Here is a 19,990-nt window from a genome sequence, read left to right as displayed (position 1 = left end):
GGTAAGGTTGCACTAAATACTAAAAATTTAAAATAGATACTACCAAATTATTAGACTAAAATAATCATGTCAATTTGTATCCTAACCAACAGTCTCATTTTCTTGCATTCTTGCTAATGGCAGGTGTTTCACATATTAAATCTGTCTGCAGTACAACAGTAGTTTGTTATTTTAATTTGCATTAATCCAAATATTTGTGGGTTTCATTGTCATTTTACAGTTTCCATATTAAATGAAGAAAATAGTTGCATTTAAAATAATTTCTAGTTTAGACAGATGATTAAACATGTGCATTGAAAGCAGAGAGTTCTTTGGGGGAGGTTGGAGGGGAACGGTTACAGATGAATTAGCACATTTTTAAGTCTTTTCTTTTTTTACTCACTAGATGACCAGTTTGTTATAAAAGGGCATGACCTGGGTACAGCCAGATGGACGAAATGCACAAGGCAGGATGTGGAGAAGGGCTCAGGCCTTCCATGCCTCTTCCAGTCTCCCCAAACCTCCACACTCTGAATTCTCTTAAAATGTATACGAAAAGTATATGGAATTTGGGTTGTGCAAATTGTTATTTCCTTGGGGAATTTTAAAGCTTATGTTTTTTCGACGTAGATATTCATCAAGACGTTATTATAATGGAAAATTATAGATAAATCTAATGCTGACATTGACATGTACGGAAGCTGCCTATCTCAAAATCCCCTGTTTCTGGTGTGTGTTTGCGGGGGTGGGGAAGGAGTGGAGTAAGCGAGGGAGATTAAGAGGTAAAAACATCCAGTTACAAAATAAATGAATTATGGGGGAGAAAAATCACCTGTTTCTTCCATTGTGTAAAAAGTAAGTGGCATCTTGGCTAACTCAGTGATGCGACTCCTGCCACTTCGGGACGCAGGTGGCTGGAGAAGCCGGGTATAGGGTGTGCCCCGCCCAGCGCTGGCTCCTAGGAGCACACGGGAACTGGGGGTCAGGAGCTGGTCTCCCCAGTTCTCGTCTTCCCACCTCCTTCTTCCTTTCTTCCTTTTACTCTTGCAAACTTGAGTGTTACGAACGCCGACCTTCCCCTCGGCCTGAACTAAACCTCCCATTTCCCCTTTCCCTGAGGTCTTGCTTATTTAGCCTCCCTCCGAGAGTGAGCTGTCCAGAAAATCTGCCAAAAGCAGTTCACGAGAGGAACATGGTCCTGGTGGCCAAGAGATGACAGGGGGTTCTTTGTAGTGAGGGAGGGATGCTTATAAGAAGAGAATTTGGGGTGTAGCACTGAAATGTAGAGGCAGTTATGGTGAGGTGAGAATTAGTGTTTTTGTTTGCAGGTGGGGGCGGTGACACAGCTTAGGAGGTCCTCCCTCCACAGTGTCCCAATTCGAGTTTTGACACCTGCAGGCGTAGTTCTTCAGATATCTGGAAACAGCACTCATGTGGACAAGCTCCCTCCTTAATGATGCAGGAAAAAACCATTTTGGAGTCAGATGGGTGTGGCCATGCATCCACTTAGGCTGCCTCATTTCTCGTTTCCCCTACATTTATTTTCTGACATCTGTTTCATCTGTTGTTACTTGCACTGATAATTAATGGTGACGAACACAATCCTTAAGACAACAAACCAGTGAAGGGTTTGGGGATATGATTATACTTCTGCTGTTTACCTAGCAACATATTCAGAGCCAGCATACTGATGTGATCATCCCCAGTCCCATTTCTTTGACTCACCTGTATTGTGCTGTAGTGTCCCCCTCTACTTAGAAACTAATTATCACAGTTACTGTTCTGTATTTTGTATGAAATATGAAGGAAAGCACAGCTGCTTCTAGACACACCTTTATTACCTATCATGGACTTGATTCATCACTGCTGGTGGATTTGAGATGTTCTCAGATGTAGAAACTATTGAAATGGGCTTTCTGGGAAGAAACCTACCTTTTTCAAGTCCTCGTGGGGATGGGAGAGTACTTACCGAGGAAAGGATTATAATCGTGCCATCAATCAGGGTTGTAAAGTAACTTACACCCAAGACGGACAGGTCATGGTGGAGAGGTCTGACAGAATGTGGTCCACCGGAGAAGGGAATGGCAAACCACTTCAGTATTCTTGCCTTGAGAACCCCATGAACAGTATGAAAAGGCAAAGTGATAGGATACTGAAAGAGGAACTCCCCAGGTCGATAGGTGCCAAATATGCTACAGGAGATCACTGCTGGGAGGGATTGGGGGCAGGAGGAGAAGGGGACAATAGGGGATAAGATGGCTAGATGGCATCACCGACTCGATGCACATGAGTTTGGGTGAACTCTGGGAGTTGGTGATGGACAGGGAGGCCTGGCGTGCTGCAGTTCATGGGGTCGCAAAAAGTCGGACATGACTGAGTGACTGAATTGAACTGAACTGAAAGTAACTTAAAGTTTCCTTAATATAGTACTGTTTGTTTGTTTGTTTGTTTGTTTTTGCTAATAACAGAAATTAAGTTAGATCAGCATTATTGCTATTTAAAATAGATGAAAAAATTAGGACTTTTAAGATTGGTGTTTTTAAAATGCTAACTTTTCACCTTTTAAAGCAGTTATTTTTATTAAGCATTTGATAGTCTCATGATTTTTTAGGAATCCACTTAAGCTTGACTTCTAAGCAATTTCATGTAAATAAACATTCTGATGTTTGAGTGATAAATATACTAAAGCATTCAAAAAGAACATGTGGGGCAGTTTGGAATTTCCCCACTGGTCTTCTTGGGTCCTGATAAGTGACCCAGCAGATAGAATTTGATTCACAATCCAACTGGAGCAGAGATGTGCCAATGTAGATCAGATCGCAGTGGTGGAAGTTCAGGAGCCTCTAGTTGGCCCAAATGTGCTTTGAAGTCATCCCAAAGTCCTCCACAACTTGTTAAAATCATGACATTTTGCAATGAGCAGAGGCTAAAGGGTTCCAAAACCCATTTTAAAGTTTTGAATGGAACATACAGTTTAGAAATGATGGATTTGATTCTCCTAGAGAAGACCACTAGAGGTCACAAGAGATCTTGGAAAGAAAAAGGTGCTTTGTTTCACACGTCTGAATAAAAAGAAAAATCTGGGTGCCAAGTTGGCAGCTACTGTAGGTTCTCCAACTCCAAATTAAAACCAGTTGTGTTAGGGGTTGGCTTAAGCAAATACGAGGCATTCTTTAGCACGACCACTAAACTGGATTCTCTGAATTTTTCTGTCTTCACTGATTTCTTAAAGAATATTGTTTAGTCACTCAGTCTTGTCCAACTGTTTGTGACCCCATGGACTGTAGCCCTCCAGGCTCCTCTGTCCATGGGATTTCCCGGCAAGAATGGGATTTCCAGGCAAGAATACTGGAGTGGGATGCAATTTCCTCCTCCAGGGGATCAAAAGTGCATCTCCTGCATTGTCGGGTGGGTTCTTTCCCACTGAGCCACCAGGGACACCCCCTCCGCATACACACATATATGCACGTACTCTCAGGCTTGAAGAAATACAATATTTATGGCGTTTAAAGTGACATCAGTATCCCTTTTCCAATGGCACATTCTCAAGTCTCGCTAATCATGCAGATCCTCTCTGGTTGTGGCAGATGCCTTCAGGCGGCAGAGAGGAAGCCGTGCCAGTATCCCGAACACAAAGGTGGGCTGCAGCCATCGTTTACAGCCCGTGAGCATGAGCTTTCCATCTATGCATTCGCAGCGGTTTCTTTGCTGCCAAGGAAACAACGTGCACCTCCCTGTCCAGGGAAGCCTCCTGAGGGCTCTGTTCTACACTTGATGCTGCAGAAGAGGGGTCAGGATGCTGAGGGAGCCACCTGCCACCAAGGAACCATGCCAGCAGCTGGGCAAGTGCCCTGGGGTCTGGCATCACGCTGTTCCTTGAAAGCCCTCCTCGCTAACATGGAGGAGGTGGGGAGTGAGCCTGTTCTTCCTCCTCCCCACCTCCCAGGAAGCCAGCAAAAGCCCCCAGGTCCCTGTCCTCCTTCACCTTGTCTTCTCCAGGGCTTCCGGGACACTGGACCCCAAGCCAGGTGTCCTGAGAGGCTGTTGATTTTCTTCAGCTTTGGATTCCAGCCTGCTTTCATCTGGCATGGTTCTCAGAGTCTGATGGGCATTTAGGGGCCTGAGGGATCAAACCAGTTTCTATGGGAAGGGCCTTTTGTTTCCTCCAAACAGGTTAAAATAAAATAGTCTGTAACTAGTTCCATAGCATGGGGGTCGTCGTCCACTCCAAACCTCATAACGGCTGCAAGATCTAAAGGAAGGTTACTGCTTACTCAGCAGTGTCTTCCCCCTGTGTCAATACTTTGTGTTGATCAACTGTAACCTTCAGAGTCATCACCACCTAAACACTGGGGGTCATGGAGGTGCTGGCCACGTGGCCCTGCTGTGCCCAACGGCTCCAGGAGAAGTGGCTTTCCTCCTATCTGAGTGGCAAAGTGAAAGTGAAAGTTGCTCAGTTGTGTCTGACTCTTTGCAACCCCATGGACTGTAACCTCCCAGGCTCCTCTGTCCATGGAATTCTCCAGGCGAGAATGCTGGAGTAGGTTACCATTTCTTTCTCCAGAGGATCTTCTCGACACAGGGATCGAACTTGGGTCCCCTGCATTGCAGGCAGAGTCTTTACCTTCTGAGCAGGCAGTGCACAAATTTAAACACTTTCCTGAATGAGTTGTTTTCGGTAGCTGGGGTGTCTTATTTCCAAGGGGCTAGTCTTTGTCATATGCCATTTGAGACTACGAGAGGCTGATGTCATACCTTATCATTAGCACCGGGGCTGATGCAAGAGCATAAACCATCGATTACCCCAAGGAACATGCTTGCAGAGCAGGTTCCTCTTTATACATTTTGGGGACGGGCTTAAGGGAGAGAATCTTCGGAGCTCCACAACTTGGATGTTTTTTTCTTCTTTTTCCCAGAAGAATAAGTACTGAGGTGTGATTATGGATCACTTTGTTCACAGGCTGCTGAGGGCTCATGATTAGGCATTCAGCCCTGGGTCTCTCTGAGCCTTTATTCTTGATTTTTATACCATGAACTAGTGTTTTTGTGTTCATCATACGTATAAAAACCCATGGTACACAGTTGATTTGGGAGTTCTCTGAGTGATAGCTGTCTCTGTTCTCTTAAAATGATTAGGATATTGAATTACTTTCACGTAATTTAAAATAATTACCTCTTGAAGAAAAGCTATGACCAACCTAGACTGCATATTAAAAAGCAGAGACATTACTTTGCTGACAAAAGTCCATCTAGTCAAAGCTATGGTTTTTCCAGTAGTCATGTATGGATGTGAGAATTGGACTATAAAGAAAGCTGAGCACTGAAGAATTGATGCTTTTGAACTGTGGTGTTGGAGAAGACTCTTGAGAGTCCCTTGGACTTCAAGGAGATCCAACTAGTCCATCCTAAAGGAAATCAATCCTGAATATTCATTGGAAGGACTGATGCTGAAGCTGAAACTCCAATACTTTGGCCATCTTATGTGAAGAACTGACTCATTGGAAAAGACCCTGATGCTGGGAAAGATGGAAGGCAGGAGTAGAAGGGGAGGACAGAGGATGAGATGGTTGGATGGTAACACTGACTTGATGGACATGAGTTTGAGCAACTCCAGGAGATGGTGATGGACAGGGAAGCCTGGCATGCTGCAGTCCATGGGGTCACAAAGAGTCAGACACAACTGAGTGACTGAACTGGACTGAACTAATATTGGGACTTCCCTGGTGGTCCAGGCATTAAAGATTTTGCAGTTCCAATGTGGGGGGACCCGGGTTCAATCCCTGGTCAGGGAACTAGATCCCACATGCCGCAACTAAGAGTTCACATGCTGCAACTAAGACCCGGCACAGTCTAAATAATAAATCAATATTTTTTAAATTCTTAAAAAAATATTGGTGGGGGCTTTAATTTTTGGCAAGATATTTGAAAATGGATTTGTTGTCTATTCTCGCCTAGAATCTTTTTTTTTTAAGTACTATCACTGAGGACTCTGTTTACAGAGAAAAGCCACCTCTGTTAGCAGCGCCCTTCTGCAGGCTGTGGTGTGGGGAAGGGAGGGGTGTCCTGAATGCAGTGGGGCCTTCTTGGCTCTCCCAGCAGAGGGCTTGGGCCCTCAGATGGAGGTTGCCGGCAGAGGTTTCAGAGTGTGTCAGATGGTAGGGGGTGGTGGTGGGTGGCATGTGAAGTCGTCCATAGCAGATGCTGCCGGGGGCTGCGAGAGAGTAACCTTGAGGGCTTCCCTGTGTCTGCACACTGTACCCACTGACTCTCCTCGTCTCTACCGTCTTGTAGGTGAGACCCCCAAGGCCACACAGTGAGGAGATCTGGGCAGTAGTCTCAGCAGGGGAGTCAGAGGCAGGCTGGAGAGCTGGGGCGGGTTCACTCCCCAGAGGGCCCCCGTCGGACCACATAGCCACTCCTGGCAAACAGGCCTAGCGATGGCACCCCCGGGGCAGTCAGTGCCTGTGGTGGGGGGAGTCCCTTCCACGTTGGCTGTCACTGCTGCCCCTGGGCTATGGGCTCCAGGGTGTGCAGACGTCAAAGGTCAGACAAAGCAGGACTCTGGTAAGGACAGATTTTAATCCTAAATAACCACTGGGAGGGAACTCCATTGGGAGTGCGGTCCAGGGTGGACCAAACTCAGCTTTCATTTGTACAGAGGTGACTGGGCCTTCTGAAGTGAAAATACTACATGAAGGAAGGGAGGAAAGGAGGGAAGGAAAGGAGGGAAGGAAAGGAGGGAGAAAAAAATCTGGAATTTATGTGATTAGTTTATCCTGGAGGAATTTAAAGCATTGGATCCAAGAGTTATTCTTTGGATTATATATTGTGATTTACAGAACGGGCAGACAGTCTGCTTGTATCAACAATGAAGAATAAAAGGAAGAATCAAGTAACATTATCAAAATCTCACAAGAAAACTGAAATCTGCATCATCTTTTAAAAATTCAAACTGTAATAATTTGAATTCTGAAGGTATTGTAGAGATACTTCATAGAGATACAGATCAAGAAAAATTATATTTTAAAATTGCATTATAGCTAATAGTTGGAGTAAAATAAAGCAACTTAATGTTATGATGATTGTTTCTCATAGCAATGTTTTTATTCTAAAGAGATTTTTTTATAATGACAAATTATGCAGTATCTAAGAGAAGAAGAAAACTGCATAGAAGACCCAAAGGAAAAAAGACTGAAACTTAAATTCAGGCAGTGATCTTATTCTTTAAGTTCTTATTTAGAATCAATATATTGGTATTTTCTTGTAATGCTGCTGCTGCTGCTGCTGCTGCGTCCCTTCAGTCGTGTCTGACTCTGTGTGACCCCATAGACGGCAGCCCACCAGGCTTCCCCTCCCTGGGATTCTCCAGGCAAGAACACTGGAGTGGGTTGCCATTTCCTTCTCCAATGCATGAAAGTGAAAAGTGAAAGTGAAGTCACTCAGTCGTGTCCGACTCTAGCGACCCCATGAACTGTAGCCTACCAGGCTCCTCTGTCCATGGGAATAGCAATTATGACTGAGAAAATTATTATCTGGTGTTGTCAGCAAGTGAACTATTCTGCTGTATTAGATATTTGACTAAAACAAAGCAATTATATGCTATGAACTTCAAGGTAGTAGAAATAATACGTTACATACAATAATAGATATATATTAGCTACAATGTAATTTAAAATCTGTTGAAACATAAAATACTGTGTAGTATGCTTGTGATCATATCTAATGAACATCAATTAACCTATAGAAGCAAATAGAAGTCATTCCAGGCAGAAGGATATATGCTCATTAATATCAATCGGTAGTTGGATGAAATAAAATGGGCTTTATCGAAAATTTTTAAAAAAGAGAAAAAGACAGAGTGAAAATGAGAGAGCCTTTATGAGACTCATCTAAGTGTAGAAGCCAGGCTCCTGCCCTCCTGCAGATGTTGGGAGACGGGGTAACCACAGGTGTGGGCTGGAACAAGCTGGAAATTCTCCTGGCAACCTGAGCTTGCTCAGGCAGGCACCTTAAGGCAGTCTCACATCATCCTAGGGATGTGGCCTTGAGCTGTCCTTAGTAACTGCTAGTATTTGTTCAGATATTCAGGCCAGGGCTCAGAATTAGTCAAGAAGAGACTTCAAGTGTCCCGGGTCAGAGTCTGGTCAAGGGGAGAGTCTTTGCCATTCATTAGATGGAGCTGCTAGTAACATCAAAAAGAACATACTAGAAGTTAGAGTGGGATGTCTTCCCAACCCAGGGATCAAACCTGCATCTTTATGTCTCTTGCATTGGCAGGTGGATTCTTTACCACTAGTGTCGCCTGAGAAGCCCCATGCGATGGCAGAGTAGGCAGAGTAATGAAAGAAGAGGTAGCCAAATCAGTTATATGAGAACAGCAATACAAATATGGAACATTTTTAAAAGAAAAGGACCAGGAAAGTGTATAAGAACACCCTAGACAGAAAACTAGAATAGCGTTAATCTCTCTCTCTCTCTCTCTCTCTCTCTCTCTCTATATATATATATATATATATATTATATATAAAATAGCATAATCAAGAATCTGCTACAAAGAAGAAAGAAACATGTAATATGGCAGCAAAATGAAAGCCAAGGGCCAGCACCACTGTGCTGCCATAAACTTGGTTCTTGGGTCTCCCATCCCTGCCCACACTGCGGGTCAAGGTCATGGTAGGCAGTCCTGGGAAGGAGGCTTGAGGTAGTCATGCCCAGGGTAGGGAGCAGAGCTTTGTTACCTGCAAACCAGCATCTCCTCCTCCATGGAAGTAGGCATCTCAGGAGTAAAGGGCACCATGGGCCCCTTGAAGGAAATAGTCTTTATCATAGTCATTCCCAGAACCTTTACATCTTACCTGTGATAATCCATGAGGGGCCCTATAGCAGAAAAGTGTTTTTAGATTATGGTTTTCTTCTAAGGGGAGAAAGGGGGTGCTGGGAGCAGTGTTGTAGAATCGGTACTCCTTGAAACACACATGGGAGGTGCTGTGCCCATCTTCCTGTGCTTTGGCTCACGAGTGATGCTGCGCCTGCAGTCTGCACCCAGCCAGTGAGCGTGTCCCTTCTGCCTGGTACAGCCCACCTCCAGGTCTCGACATAGCTTCCTCCCCATCTCTCCATCCGGGTCTCACTCAGGTGTCCCATCCCTGACCCCTTGGCCCCCTCACTCTCCATCCCAAAGCAATTGGTCGCACTTTGAAATGTTCCAGGAGACTTGTTTGTTACATTCTTGTCTATTCCCCCCATTACGATGTAAGTCCATTTCTTGGGTGTGTTGCTCTATCCCTGGCATTTAAGACAGGGTCAAAGGAGCAGATGGAGGAACCAACACTGATTTAGGCCTTTCCTTTGACAGGGTGGAAGATCACGACGACCTCATGCCAATATTCCTGCACCATGACACCATCCTGAAGGAGACGTATGGCGAGTACTTCCTGGCTGAGCTCATCGAGGCCCAAGACGAGGAGAATCACGCTGTCGTGTGTGAGGTGCATGATAACTCACCTGGGGCCCACCCGGGAGAGGGGTGAGAGGAGGGCAGCCCTGGTCCTGGTTTGAGGAACATCCTTGGAGTCATGACGTCACCTGCTTCCCCAGGGTTCCTGCTCTAGGTTTTTCAGGTTTTACGAGGCCCTCCCAGATGCTCAGTCTTAACAGGTTCAAGCCTGAACTAGACACAGCTGACTCCAAGTTCCTGGAAAACAACTTGGGCAAACATCTTATCATTTGGGCTATGTGCCTCTTGGTGGATGTGCAAGTCATTTGTATAGATAGCAACAGTTAAGGCGAGCTTAATCAGTGATGCCACGCCCCGGGTGTGATGGATTTAACGGATTATTACCCTCAGTTTCAGAATGTGAATTCTATCTCAGAAAAAACTCCTGATGCCAGGTTGCAGTCAGAACAATGAAATCAATCTTTTGGGGGTAGAGCACGTCAGTATCTTGAAAACGCTCCCCGTATACTTCCCATATGCAGTCCAGGTGGTGAAACATTGATCTATATGATGGAAGAAGACACATTGGAAGAAGGCCAGGATGGGGACTTTCCCTGGTGGTCCAGTGGTTAAGGCTTCACCTTCCAGTACAAGAGATGCAGATTCAATCCCTAGTTGGGGACTTAAGATCCCATATGTCTTGTGGCCAAAAAACCAAAACATAAAACAAGCAGTATTGTAACAAATTCAATAAAGACTAAAAATGGTCCACATCCAAAAAAAAAAAAAGAATAAGATGAGTTTAGATGTTCATGCAGATGGTGACTGCAGCCATGAAATTAAAAGACGCTTACTCCTTGGAAGGAAAGTTATGTCCAACCTAGATAGCATATTCAAAAGCAGAGAATTACTTTGCCAACAAAGGTCCATCTAGTCAAGGCTATGGTTTTTCCTGTGGTCATGTATGGATGTGAGAGTTGGACTGTGAAGAAGGCTGAGCACCGAAGAATTGATGCTTTTGAACTCTGGTGTTGGAGAAGACTCCTGAGAGTCCCTTGGACTGCAAGGAGATTCAACCAGTCCATTCTGAAGGAGATCAGCCCGGGGATTTCTTTGGAGGGAATGATGATGCTGAAGCTGAAACTCCAGTACTTTGGCCACCTCATGCGAAGATTTGACTCGTTGAAAAAGACTCTGATGCTGGGAGGGATTGGGGGCAGGAGGAGAAGGGGATGACAGAGGATGAGATGGCTGGATGGCATCACTGACTCGATGCACGTGAGTCTGAGTGAACTTCGGGAGTTGGTGATGGACAGGGAGGCCTGGCGTGCTTAGATTCATGGGGTAGCAAAGAGTCGGACATGACTGAGCGACTGAACTGAACTGAGAGGTTTAGTTTCAGGTGAGAACCAGCCTTAAAAATTAGATTCAGGCTCTACTACAAAGCCACAGTTATCAAGACAGTATGGTACTGGCACAAAGACAGAAATATAGATCAATGGAACAAAATAGAAAGCCCAGAGATAAATCCACACACATATGGACACCTTATCTTTGACAAAGGAGGCAAGAATATACAATGGATTAAAGACAATCTCTTTAACAAGTGGTGCTGGGAAATCTGGTCAACCACTTGTAAAAGAATGAAACTAGAACACTTTCTAACACCATACACAAAAATAAACTCAAAATGGATTAAAGATCTCAACGTAAGACCAGAAACTATAAAACTCCTAGAGGAGAACATAAGCAAAACACTCTCTGACATACATCACAGCAGGATCCTCTATGACCCACCTCCCAGTATATTGGAAATAAAAGCAAAAATAAACAAATGGGACCTAATTAACCTTAAAAGCTTCTGCACATCAAAGGAAACTATAAGCAAGGTGAAAAGACAGCCTTCAGAATGGGAGAAGATAATAGCAAATGAAGCAACTGACAAACAACTAATCTCGAGAATATACAAGCAACTCCTACAGCTCAACTCCAGAAAAATAAATGACCCAATCAAAAAATGGGCCAAAGAACTAAATAGACATTTCTCCAAAGAAGACATACAGATGGCTCACAAACACATGAAAATATGCTCAACATCACTCATTATCAGAGAAATGCAAATCAAAACCACTATGAGGTACCATTTCACACCAGTCAGAATGGCTGCGATCCAAAAGTCTACAAGTAATAAATGCTGGAGAGGGTGTGGAGAAAGGGAACCCTCTTACACTGTTGGTGGGAATGCAAACTAGTACAGCCACTATGGAGAACAGTGTGGAGATGCCTTAAAAAACTGGAAATAGAGCTGCCTTATGATCCAGCAATCCCACTGCTGGGCATACACACTGAGGAAACCAGAAGGGAAAGAGACACATGTACCCCAATGTTCATCGCAGCACTGTTTATAATAGCCAGGACATGGAAGCAACCTAGATGTCCATCAGCAGACGAATGGATAAGAAAGCTGTGGGTACATATACACAATGGAGTATTACTCAGCCATTAAAAAGAATACATTTGAATCAGTTCTAATGAGGTGGATGAAACTGGAGCCTATTATACAGAGTGAAGTAAGCCAGAAAGAAAAACACCAATACAGTATACTAACGCATATATATGGAATTTAGAAAGATGGTAACAATAACCCTGTGTACGAGACAGCAAAAGAGACACTGATGTATAGAACAGTCTTATGGACTCTGTGGGAGAGGGAGAGGGTGGGAAGATTTGGGAGAATGGCATTGAAACATGTAAAATATCATGTATGAAACGAGATGCCAGTCCAGGTTCGATGCACAATACTGGATGCTTGGGGCTGGTGCACTGGGACGACCCAGAGGGATGGAATGGGGAGGGAGGAGGGAGGAGGGTTCAGGATGGGGAACACATGTATACCTGTGGCGGATTCATCTTGATATTTGGCAAAACTAATACAATTATGTAAAGTTTAAAAATAAAATAAAATTAAAAAAAAACTAGATTCAGATGTACTAGTCCATGATAGTTGTTTCTTCTGCATTGAAAGACTTTTTTTTTTCGTATTTAGGTTTATGTGTTGTCTTTTAAGGACGTTTGTTCAAATATTGTCATTTGACCTTTGGCTAGCGGCAGAAGGAAGGGTCAGGAAGCATTTGGGCCCAGCAGCACCATTTTGAAAAACCACATCTTACACAATGAGTCAAAAACTGTGTGTGTTTGTATGTGCTGAGTCGCGTCCGACTCTGCAGCCACATGGACTGTAGCCCTCCAGATTCCTCTGGCCATGGAATTTTCCAGGCAAGAATAAGAGAGTGGGTTGCCATTTCCTACTCCAGGGGATCTTCCCAGCCCTGGGATCGAACCCCCATCTCTTGAGTCTCCTGAGAAGACTCAAGACATTTACCACCTGAGAAGCCCTGATAGTTACAATGATTCATACAGACCCAAATAAGCTTTTAATGCTCCCACTGTACCCATCCAGTTAAGTCAGTTCTTTGTTTTTTAGAGAAGGCATTTATTTATGTATTTATTTTTCCAGCTTTTTGAGATGTAATTGACATATGACATTGTGTAAGATTAAGGTATACAGTGTGTTAGTCTGATGTACTTATCTTGCAAAATGATCACCACCTTAGCGTGAGCCAGCACCTCCATTATGTTACAAAATTATTAATAGCATTTTCTTTTGTGGTGAAAACATTTAAGATCTACCTCTTAACCACTCCTAGGTATATAATACAGTGTTATTAGCTGTAATCATCATGCTGTACAGTAGATGCCCAGAACTTATTCATCTTATACCTGGAAATTTGTATCCCTTGTTTAACAACTCCTGATTCAGTCTAGGTAGCTTATCTGTTTCTGGGAATTTGTCTGTTTCTTTTAGGTTATCCAATTTGTTGGTGTATAATTAATCATAGTAATCTCTTGTCCTTTGTATCCATGAAATCAGTTTTAATACCTACTCTTCCATTTCAGATTTTGAGTGTTCTCTCTTTTTCTTAGTCTAGCTAACAGGTTGTCAATTTTGTTTATTGTTTAAAAATACAGCTCTAAGTTTTGCAGATCTTTTTGATTACTTTTCTGGTCTCTATTTCATTTATTTCTGCTCTGCTCTTTGTTAATTTCTTCCTTCTGCTAATTTTGGGCTTCTTAATTTGTTCTTTTTCTAAAGGTTGTAAAGTTAGGTTGTTTATTTGAAATCTTCCTTTTTTTTTGTTAATGTAGGCATTTACTACTATAAACTTACCTCTTAGAACTGCTTTTTTCAGTATCCTGTAAATTTTGGTTTATTGTATTTCCACTTTTGTTTGTTTCAAGGTTTTTTTAAATTTCCCTTTTGATTTCTTCTTTGACCTCTTAGTTGTTCAGGAGTATATTAAATTTTCATATACTTGTGAATTTTCAGCTTTCCTCCTGTTATTAATTTCTAGGGTAATACCATTGTAGTTGGGAAAGATACTAGGTGTGATTTAAATCTTTTTAATGAAGACTCTTGAAAGTCCCTTGGACCGCAAGGAGATCCAACCAGTCCGTTCTAAACGAGATCAGTCCTGGGTGTTCTTTGGAAGGAATGATGCTGAAGCTGAAACTCCAGTACTTTGGCCACCTCATGTGAAGAGTTGACTCATTGGAAAAGACTCTGATGGTGGGAGGGATTGGGGGCAAGAGGAGAAGGGGATGACAGAGGATGAGGTGGCTGGATGGCATCAAGGACTCGATGGATGTGAGTTTGAGTGAACTCTGGGAGTTGGTGATAGACAGGGAGGCCTGGCGTGCTGCAGTTCATGGGATCGCAAAGAGTCGGACATGACTGAGCGACTGAACTGAACTGACTGAATGTGCTAAGACTCATTTTGTGATCTATCATATTCTGTATCATGGACAATGTTCCATGTATTCTTGAGAACAATGTGTATTCTACTGCTGTTGGATGGGATGTTCTGTACACATTTGTTAGGTCAGTTTTATCTAACGTGTGCATCGAGTCTAACGTTTCCTGGTTGATTTCCTCTCTGGATGTCTATCCATTGTCGAAAGTTAGCTATTGAAATCCCTGCAAGTATTGTATTGTTGTCTATCTCTCCCTTCAGATCTGTTAGTATTTGCTTATCATAGTTAGGTGCTCTGATGTTGAGGATATATATTAATATATTTGTGACTGTTATATCTTCTTTTTTTATATTTTTATTTTATTTTTTAAATATAAATTTATTTAATTTAATTGGAGGCTAATTACTTTACAATATTGTATTGGTTTTGCCATACATCAACATGAATCCGCCACGGGTATACACGTGTTCCCCATCCTGAACCCCCCTCCCACCTCCCTCCCCGTACCATCCCTCTGGGTCATCCCAGTGCACCAGCCCCAAGCGTCCTGTATCCTGCATCAAACCTGGACTGGCGATTCATTTCATATATGATATTATATATGTTTCAATGCCATTCTCCCGAATCATCCCACCCTCTCCCTCTCCCACAGAGTCCAAAAGACTGTTCTATACATCCGTGTCTCTTTGGCTGTCTTGCATACAGGGTTATTGTTACCATCTTTCTAAATTCCATATATATGCATTAGTATACTATATTGGTGTTTTTCTTTCTGTCTTACTTCACTCTGTATAAGGCTCTAGTTTCATCCACCTCATTAGAACTGATTCAGATGTATTCTTTGTAATGGCTGAGTAATACTCCATTGTGTATATGCACCACACCTTTCTTATCCATTCATCTGCTGATGGACATCTAGGTTGCTTCCATGTCCTGGCTATTATAAACAGTGCTGCGATGAACATTGGGGTACATGTGTCTCTTTCCCTTCTGATTTCCTCAGTGTGTATGCCCAGCAGTGGGATTGCTGGGTCATAAGGCAGTTCTATTTCCAGTTTTTTAAAGGAATCTCCACACTGTTCTCCATAGTGGCTGTACTAGTTTGCATTCCCACCAACAGTGTAAGAGGGTTCCCTTTTCTCCACACCCTCTCCAGCATTTATCGCTTGTAGACTTTTGGATCACAGCCATTCTGACTGGCATGAAATGGTACCTCATTGTGGTTTTGATTTGCATTTCTCTGATAATGAGTGATGATGAGCATCTTTTCATGTGTTCGTTAGCCATCTGTATGTCTTCTTTGGAGAAATGTCTGTTTAGGTCTTTGGCCCATTTTTTGATTGGGTCGTTTATTTTCTTTTTTAAAAAAATGATTTATTCATTTATTTTTGGCTGTGCTGGGTCTTCATTGCTTTGTGTGGGCTTTCTTTATGGCAGTGAGCGGGGGCTACTCCTTCTCGCAGTGCACGAGCTTCTCACTGCGGTGCCTTCACTTGGCGTGGAGCACAGGAGCTAGGCGCACAGGCTTCAGTGGCTGCAGCACTTGGACTCAGTGGTTGTGGCACATGGGCTTGGTTGCTCTGTGGCACGTGGGATCTTCCCGCACTAGGCAATGAACCTATGTCCTGTGTATTGGCAGGCGGAATCTTACCCACTGCACCACCCTTGAAGTCCTATTATATCTTCTTGATGAATTGACCCCTTTATCATTATTTAATAACCTTCCTTGTCTCTTTTTTGGGGGCCTACAGTCTGTTTTGTCTGGTATAAGCATAGCTACCCATGCTCTCTTTTGGGTTTCACTGTCATGGAATATATTCTTCTATCTCTTCACTTGGAAAATGATGTGTATCCTTAAAGGAAGTGAATTTCTTGTAGGCAGCAAATTGATAGGTCTTGTTTTTTTATCCATCTAGCCACTCTGTGTCTTTTGTTTGGAGAATACAATTCATTTACACTTAGAGTAATTACAGGTAAGGACTTACAAATGCCATCTTACTGTTTTCTGGCTGTTTTGTAGTACCCTTGTTCCTTTCTTCCTGCCTTCCTTTATGAGTTGATGATTTTCTGCCGTGAAATGGTTTGATTCCTTTTTATTTATCTTTTGTGAATCTACTGTAGATCTTTATTGCATGGTTACCATGAAACTTACATAAAACAGCTTACAGACATAACAGTCTATTTTACACTGAAGACTTAATTCAATTGCACACAAAAGGTTTACCCTTTTACTTCCCTATGTTTTTAATATCACAATTTACCCCTTTTTATATCCCATATTTACTAACAAATTATTGTACCTATAGTTATTTAAATATTAAATTGTCATCCTTTAATCTTTACACTAGAGTTAAGTGGTTAATGCTTTGCCATATTAAAGTTTTATAGTATTCTGAACTTGACTGTATACTTGGTTTTACTATTGTGTTGTATACTTTTATATATTTTTGTGTTATTAATTAGCATCCTTTCATTTCATCTTGAAGAACTCCTTTTAGCATTTCTTATAGGGCAGGTCTAATGGTGAAGAATTTTCTTAGCTTTTTTTTGTCTAGGAAAGTCTTTCATTTTTGAAGGACAGCTTTGCTGAGTGAAGTATTCTTTATTGGCAGTTTTTATCTTTCAGCACTTTCAGTATATTATCCTGCTAATTCCTGGCCTGGAGGGTTTCTGCTGAGAAATCTGCTGACAGTCTTATTGGGGGGGTTCCCTTGGAAGTCACAAGATTTTTTTCTTCTGCTGCTTTTAAGATTCTCCTCTTACCTTTGATTTTTGAGTTTTATTATAATGTGTCTTGGGAAGGATCTTTTAAGTTGATTTTGTTTGGTGACCTATGGGTTTCATGAACTTGGGTATCTATATCTCTCCCCAGCTTTGGGATGTTCTTGGCCATTATTTCTTTAAATAAGCTCTCTGCCCCCTTTTCCGTCTCTGCTTGTCTTGGAACTCTGGTGATTCACAAATTGGTCCTTAGGATGGTATCTTATAGATCACACAGACTTTCTTCAACTCATTTCATTCTTTTTACTTTGTTCTCCTTTGACTTGATATTTTCAAAGTTCCTGTCTTCAGTCTCACTATTCTTTTTTCTGATTGATGAGGTCCACTGTCAGATGCTTTGTGTTGTATTTTCATGTCGTTCATTGATTCTTTGGCTCCAGAATTTATGGTTGATTCTTATGGATTCTCTTTTGCTAAACTTATTTTATTTGTGTATTGTTTTCCTGATTTTGTTGAACTGTCTGTGTTTTCTTGTAGCTCACTGTCTCCTGAAAACAGCTCTTTTGAATTATTTGTCTAGTGCATTGGAGAGTTAACCATTTGTTCTTGTCTTTGGGTTCAGTTATCAGAAGACTATTGTGACCTTTTGGTGGTGTCATATTTCCTTGATATTTCATGGTCCTGGAGTTTTGCATTGCTGACTTCACGTTTGAATAGCAATCATTTCCTCTGGTCTTTGGGTGAGAAATACCTTCTCTCAGCCCTGCTAGAGATTCTTAGGTGTCCTTTTATGGGTACACCTCCTCTGTGCCTCTTGCTCTCTCTTTTGGCAGAATTTTTAAGTTGTTTATTTCCTATGGGCCCTCCAAAGCACCAGGTTGAGTGGTGTTTTTTTTTTTTTAATTTTATTTTATTTTTAAATTTTACATAATTGTATTAGTTTTGTCAAATATCAAAATGAATCCACCACAGGTATACATGTGTTCCCCATCCTGAACCCTCCTCCCTCCTCCCTCCCCATACCATCCTTCTGGGTCGTCCCATTGCACCAGCCCCAAGCATCCAGTATCGTGCATCGAACCTGGACTGGCAACTCGTTTCATACATGATATTTTACATGTTTCAGTGCCGTTCTCCCAAATCTTCCCACCCTCTCCCTCTCCCACAGAGTCCATAAGACTGTTCTATACATCAGTGTCTCTTTTGCTGTCTCGTACACAGGGTTATTGTTACCATCTTTCTAAATTCCATATATATGCGTTAGTATACTGTATTGGTGTTTTTCTTTCTGGCTTACTTCACTCTGTATAATAGGCTCCAGTTTCATCCACCTCATTAGAACTGATTCAAATGTATTCTTTTTAATGGCTGAGTAATACTCCATTGTGTATATGTACCACAGCTTTCTTACCCATTCGTCTGCTGATGGACATCTAGGTTGCTTCCATATCCTGGCTATTATAAACAGTGCTGCGATGAACATTGGGGTACATGTGTCTCTTTCCCTTCTGGTTTCCTCAGTGTGTATGCCCAGCAGTGGGATTGCTGGATCATAAGGCAGCTCTATTTCCAGTTTTTTAAGGCATCTCCACACTGTTCTCCATAGTGGCTGTACTAGTTTGCATTCCCACCAACAGTGTAAGAGGGTTCCCTTTTCTCCACACCCTCTCCAGCATTTATTACTTGTAGACTTTTGGATCGCAGCCATTCTGACTGGTGTGAAATGGTACCTCATAGTGGTTTTGATTTGCATTTCTCTGATAATGAGTGATGTTGAGCATATTTTCATGTGTTTGTGAGCCATCTGTATGTCTTCTTTGGAGAAATGTCTATTTAGTTCTTTGGCCCATTTTTTGATTGGGTCATTTATTTTTCTGGAGTTGAGCTGTAGGAGTTGCTTGTATATTCTCGAGATTAGTTGTTTGTCAGTTGCTTCATTTGCTATTATCTTCTCCCATTCTGAAGGCTGTCTTTTCACCTTGCTTATAGTTTCCTTTGATGTGCAGAAGCTTTTAAGGTTAATTAGGTCCCATTTGTTTATTTTTGCTTTTATTTCCAATATACTGGGAGGTGGGTCATAGAGGATCCTGCTGTGATGTATGTCAGAGAGTGTTTTGCTTATGTTCTCCTCTAGGAGTTTTATAGTTTCTGGTCTTACGTTGAGATCTTTAATCCATTTTGAGTTTATTTTTGTGTATGGTGTTAGAAAGTGTTCTAGTTTCATTCTTTTACAAGTGGTTGACCAGATTTCCCAGCACCACTTGTTAAAGAGATTGTCTTTAATCCATTGTATATTCTTGCCTCCTTTGTCAAAGATAATGTGTCCATATGTGTGTGGATTTATCTCTGGGCTTTCTATTTTGTTCCATTGATCTATATTTCTGTCTTTGTGCCAGTACCATACTGTCTTGATAACTGTGGCTTTGTAGTAGAGCCTGAAGTCAGGTAGGTTGATTCCTCCAGTTCCATTCTTCTTTCTCAAGATCGCTTTGGCTATTCGAGGTTTTTTGTATTTCCATACAAATTGTGAAATTCTTTGTTCTAGCTCTGTGAAGAATACTGTTGGTAGCTTGATAGGGATTGCATTGAATCTATAGATTGCTTTGGGTAGTATACTCATTTTCACTATATTGATTCTTCCAATCCATGAACATGGTATATTTCTCCATCTGTTAGTGTCCTCTTTGATTTCTTTCACCAGTGTTTTATAGTTTTCTATGTATAGGTCTTTAGTTTCTTTAGGTAGATATATTCCTAAGTATTTTATTCTTTCCGTTGCAATGGTGAATGGAATTGTTTCCTTAATTTCTCTGTTTTCTCATTATTAGTGTATAGGAATGCAAGGGATTTCTGTGTGTTGATTTTATATCCTGCAACTTTACTATAGTCATTGATTAGTTCTAGTAATTTTCTGGTGGAGTCTTTAGGGTTTTCTATGTAGAGGATCATGTCATCTGGAAATAGTGAGAGTTTTACTTCTTCTTTTCCAATTTAGATTCCTTTTATTTATTTTTCTGCTCTGATTGCTGTGGCCAAAACTTC

The 19,990-nt window shown here is 41.9% G+C and overlaps 1 protein-coding gene across 2 annotated transcripts in view; it reads left to right on the top strand.

The window, feature by feature from the left end:
* Positions 1-19,990, top strand: part of CFAP61 (cilia and flagella associated protein 61) — a 250,399-nt gene that overhangs the window by 25,902 nt on the left and 204,507 nt on the right. For both annotated transcript variants that reach the window (XM_025264163.3, XM_044927988.2), the window contains exon 7: positions 9,335-9,467. In XM_025264163.3, coding sequence (XP_025119948.2) covers positions 9,335-9,467 — 133 coding nt within the window. The remainder of the gene's footprint in view (positions 1-9,334; positions 9,468-19,990) is intronic.

Source organism: Bubalus bubalis, chromosome 14 (genome assembly GCF_019923935.1).
Source record: "Bubalus bubalis isolate 160015118507 breed Murrah chromosome 14, NDDB_SH_1, whole genome shotgun sequence".
NCBI classification, from domain to species: domain Eukaryota; kingdom Metazoa; phylum Chordata; class Mammalia; order Artiodactyla; family Bovidae; genus Bubalus; species Bubalus bubalis.
This window is presented reverse-complemented; position numbering and strand designations above follow the sequence as displayed.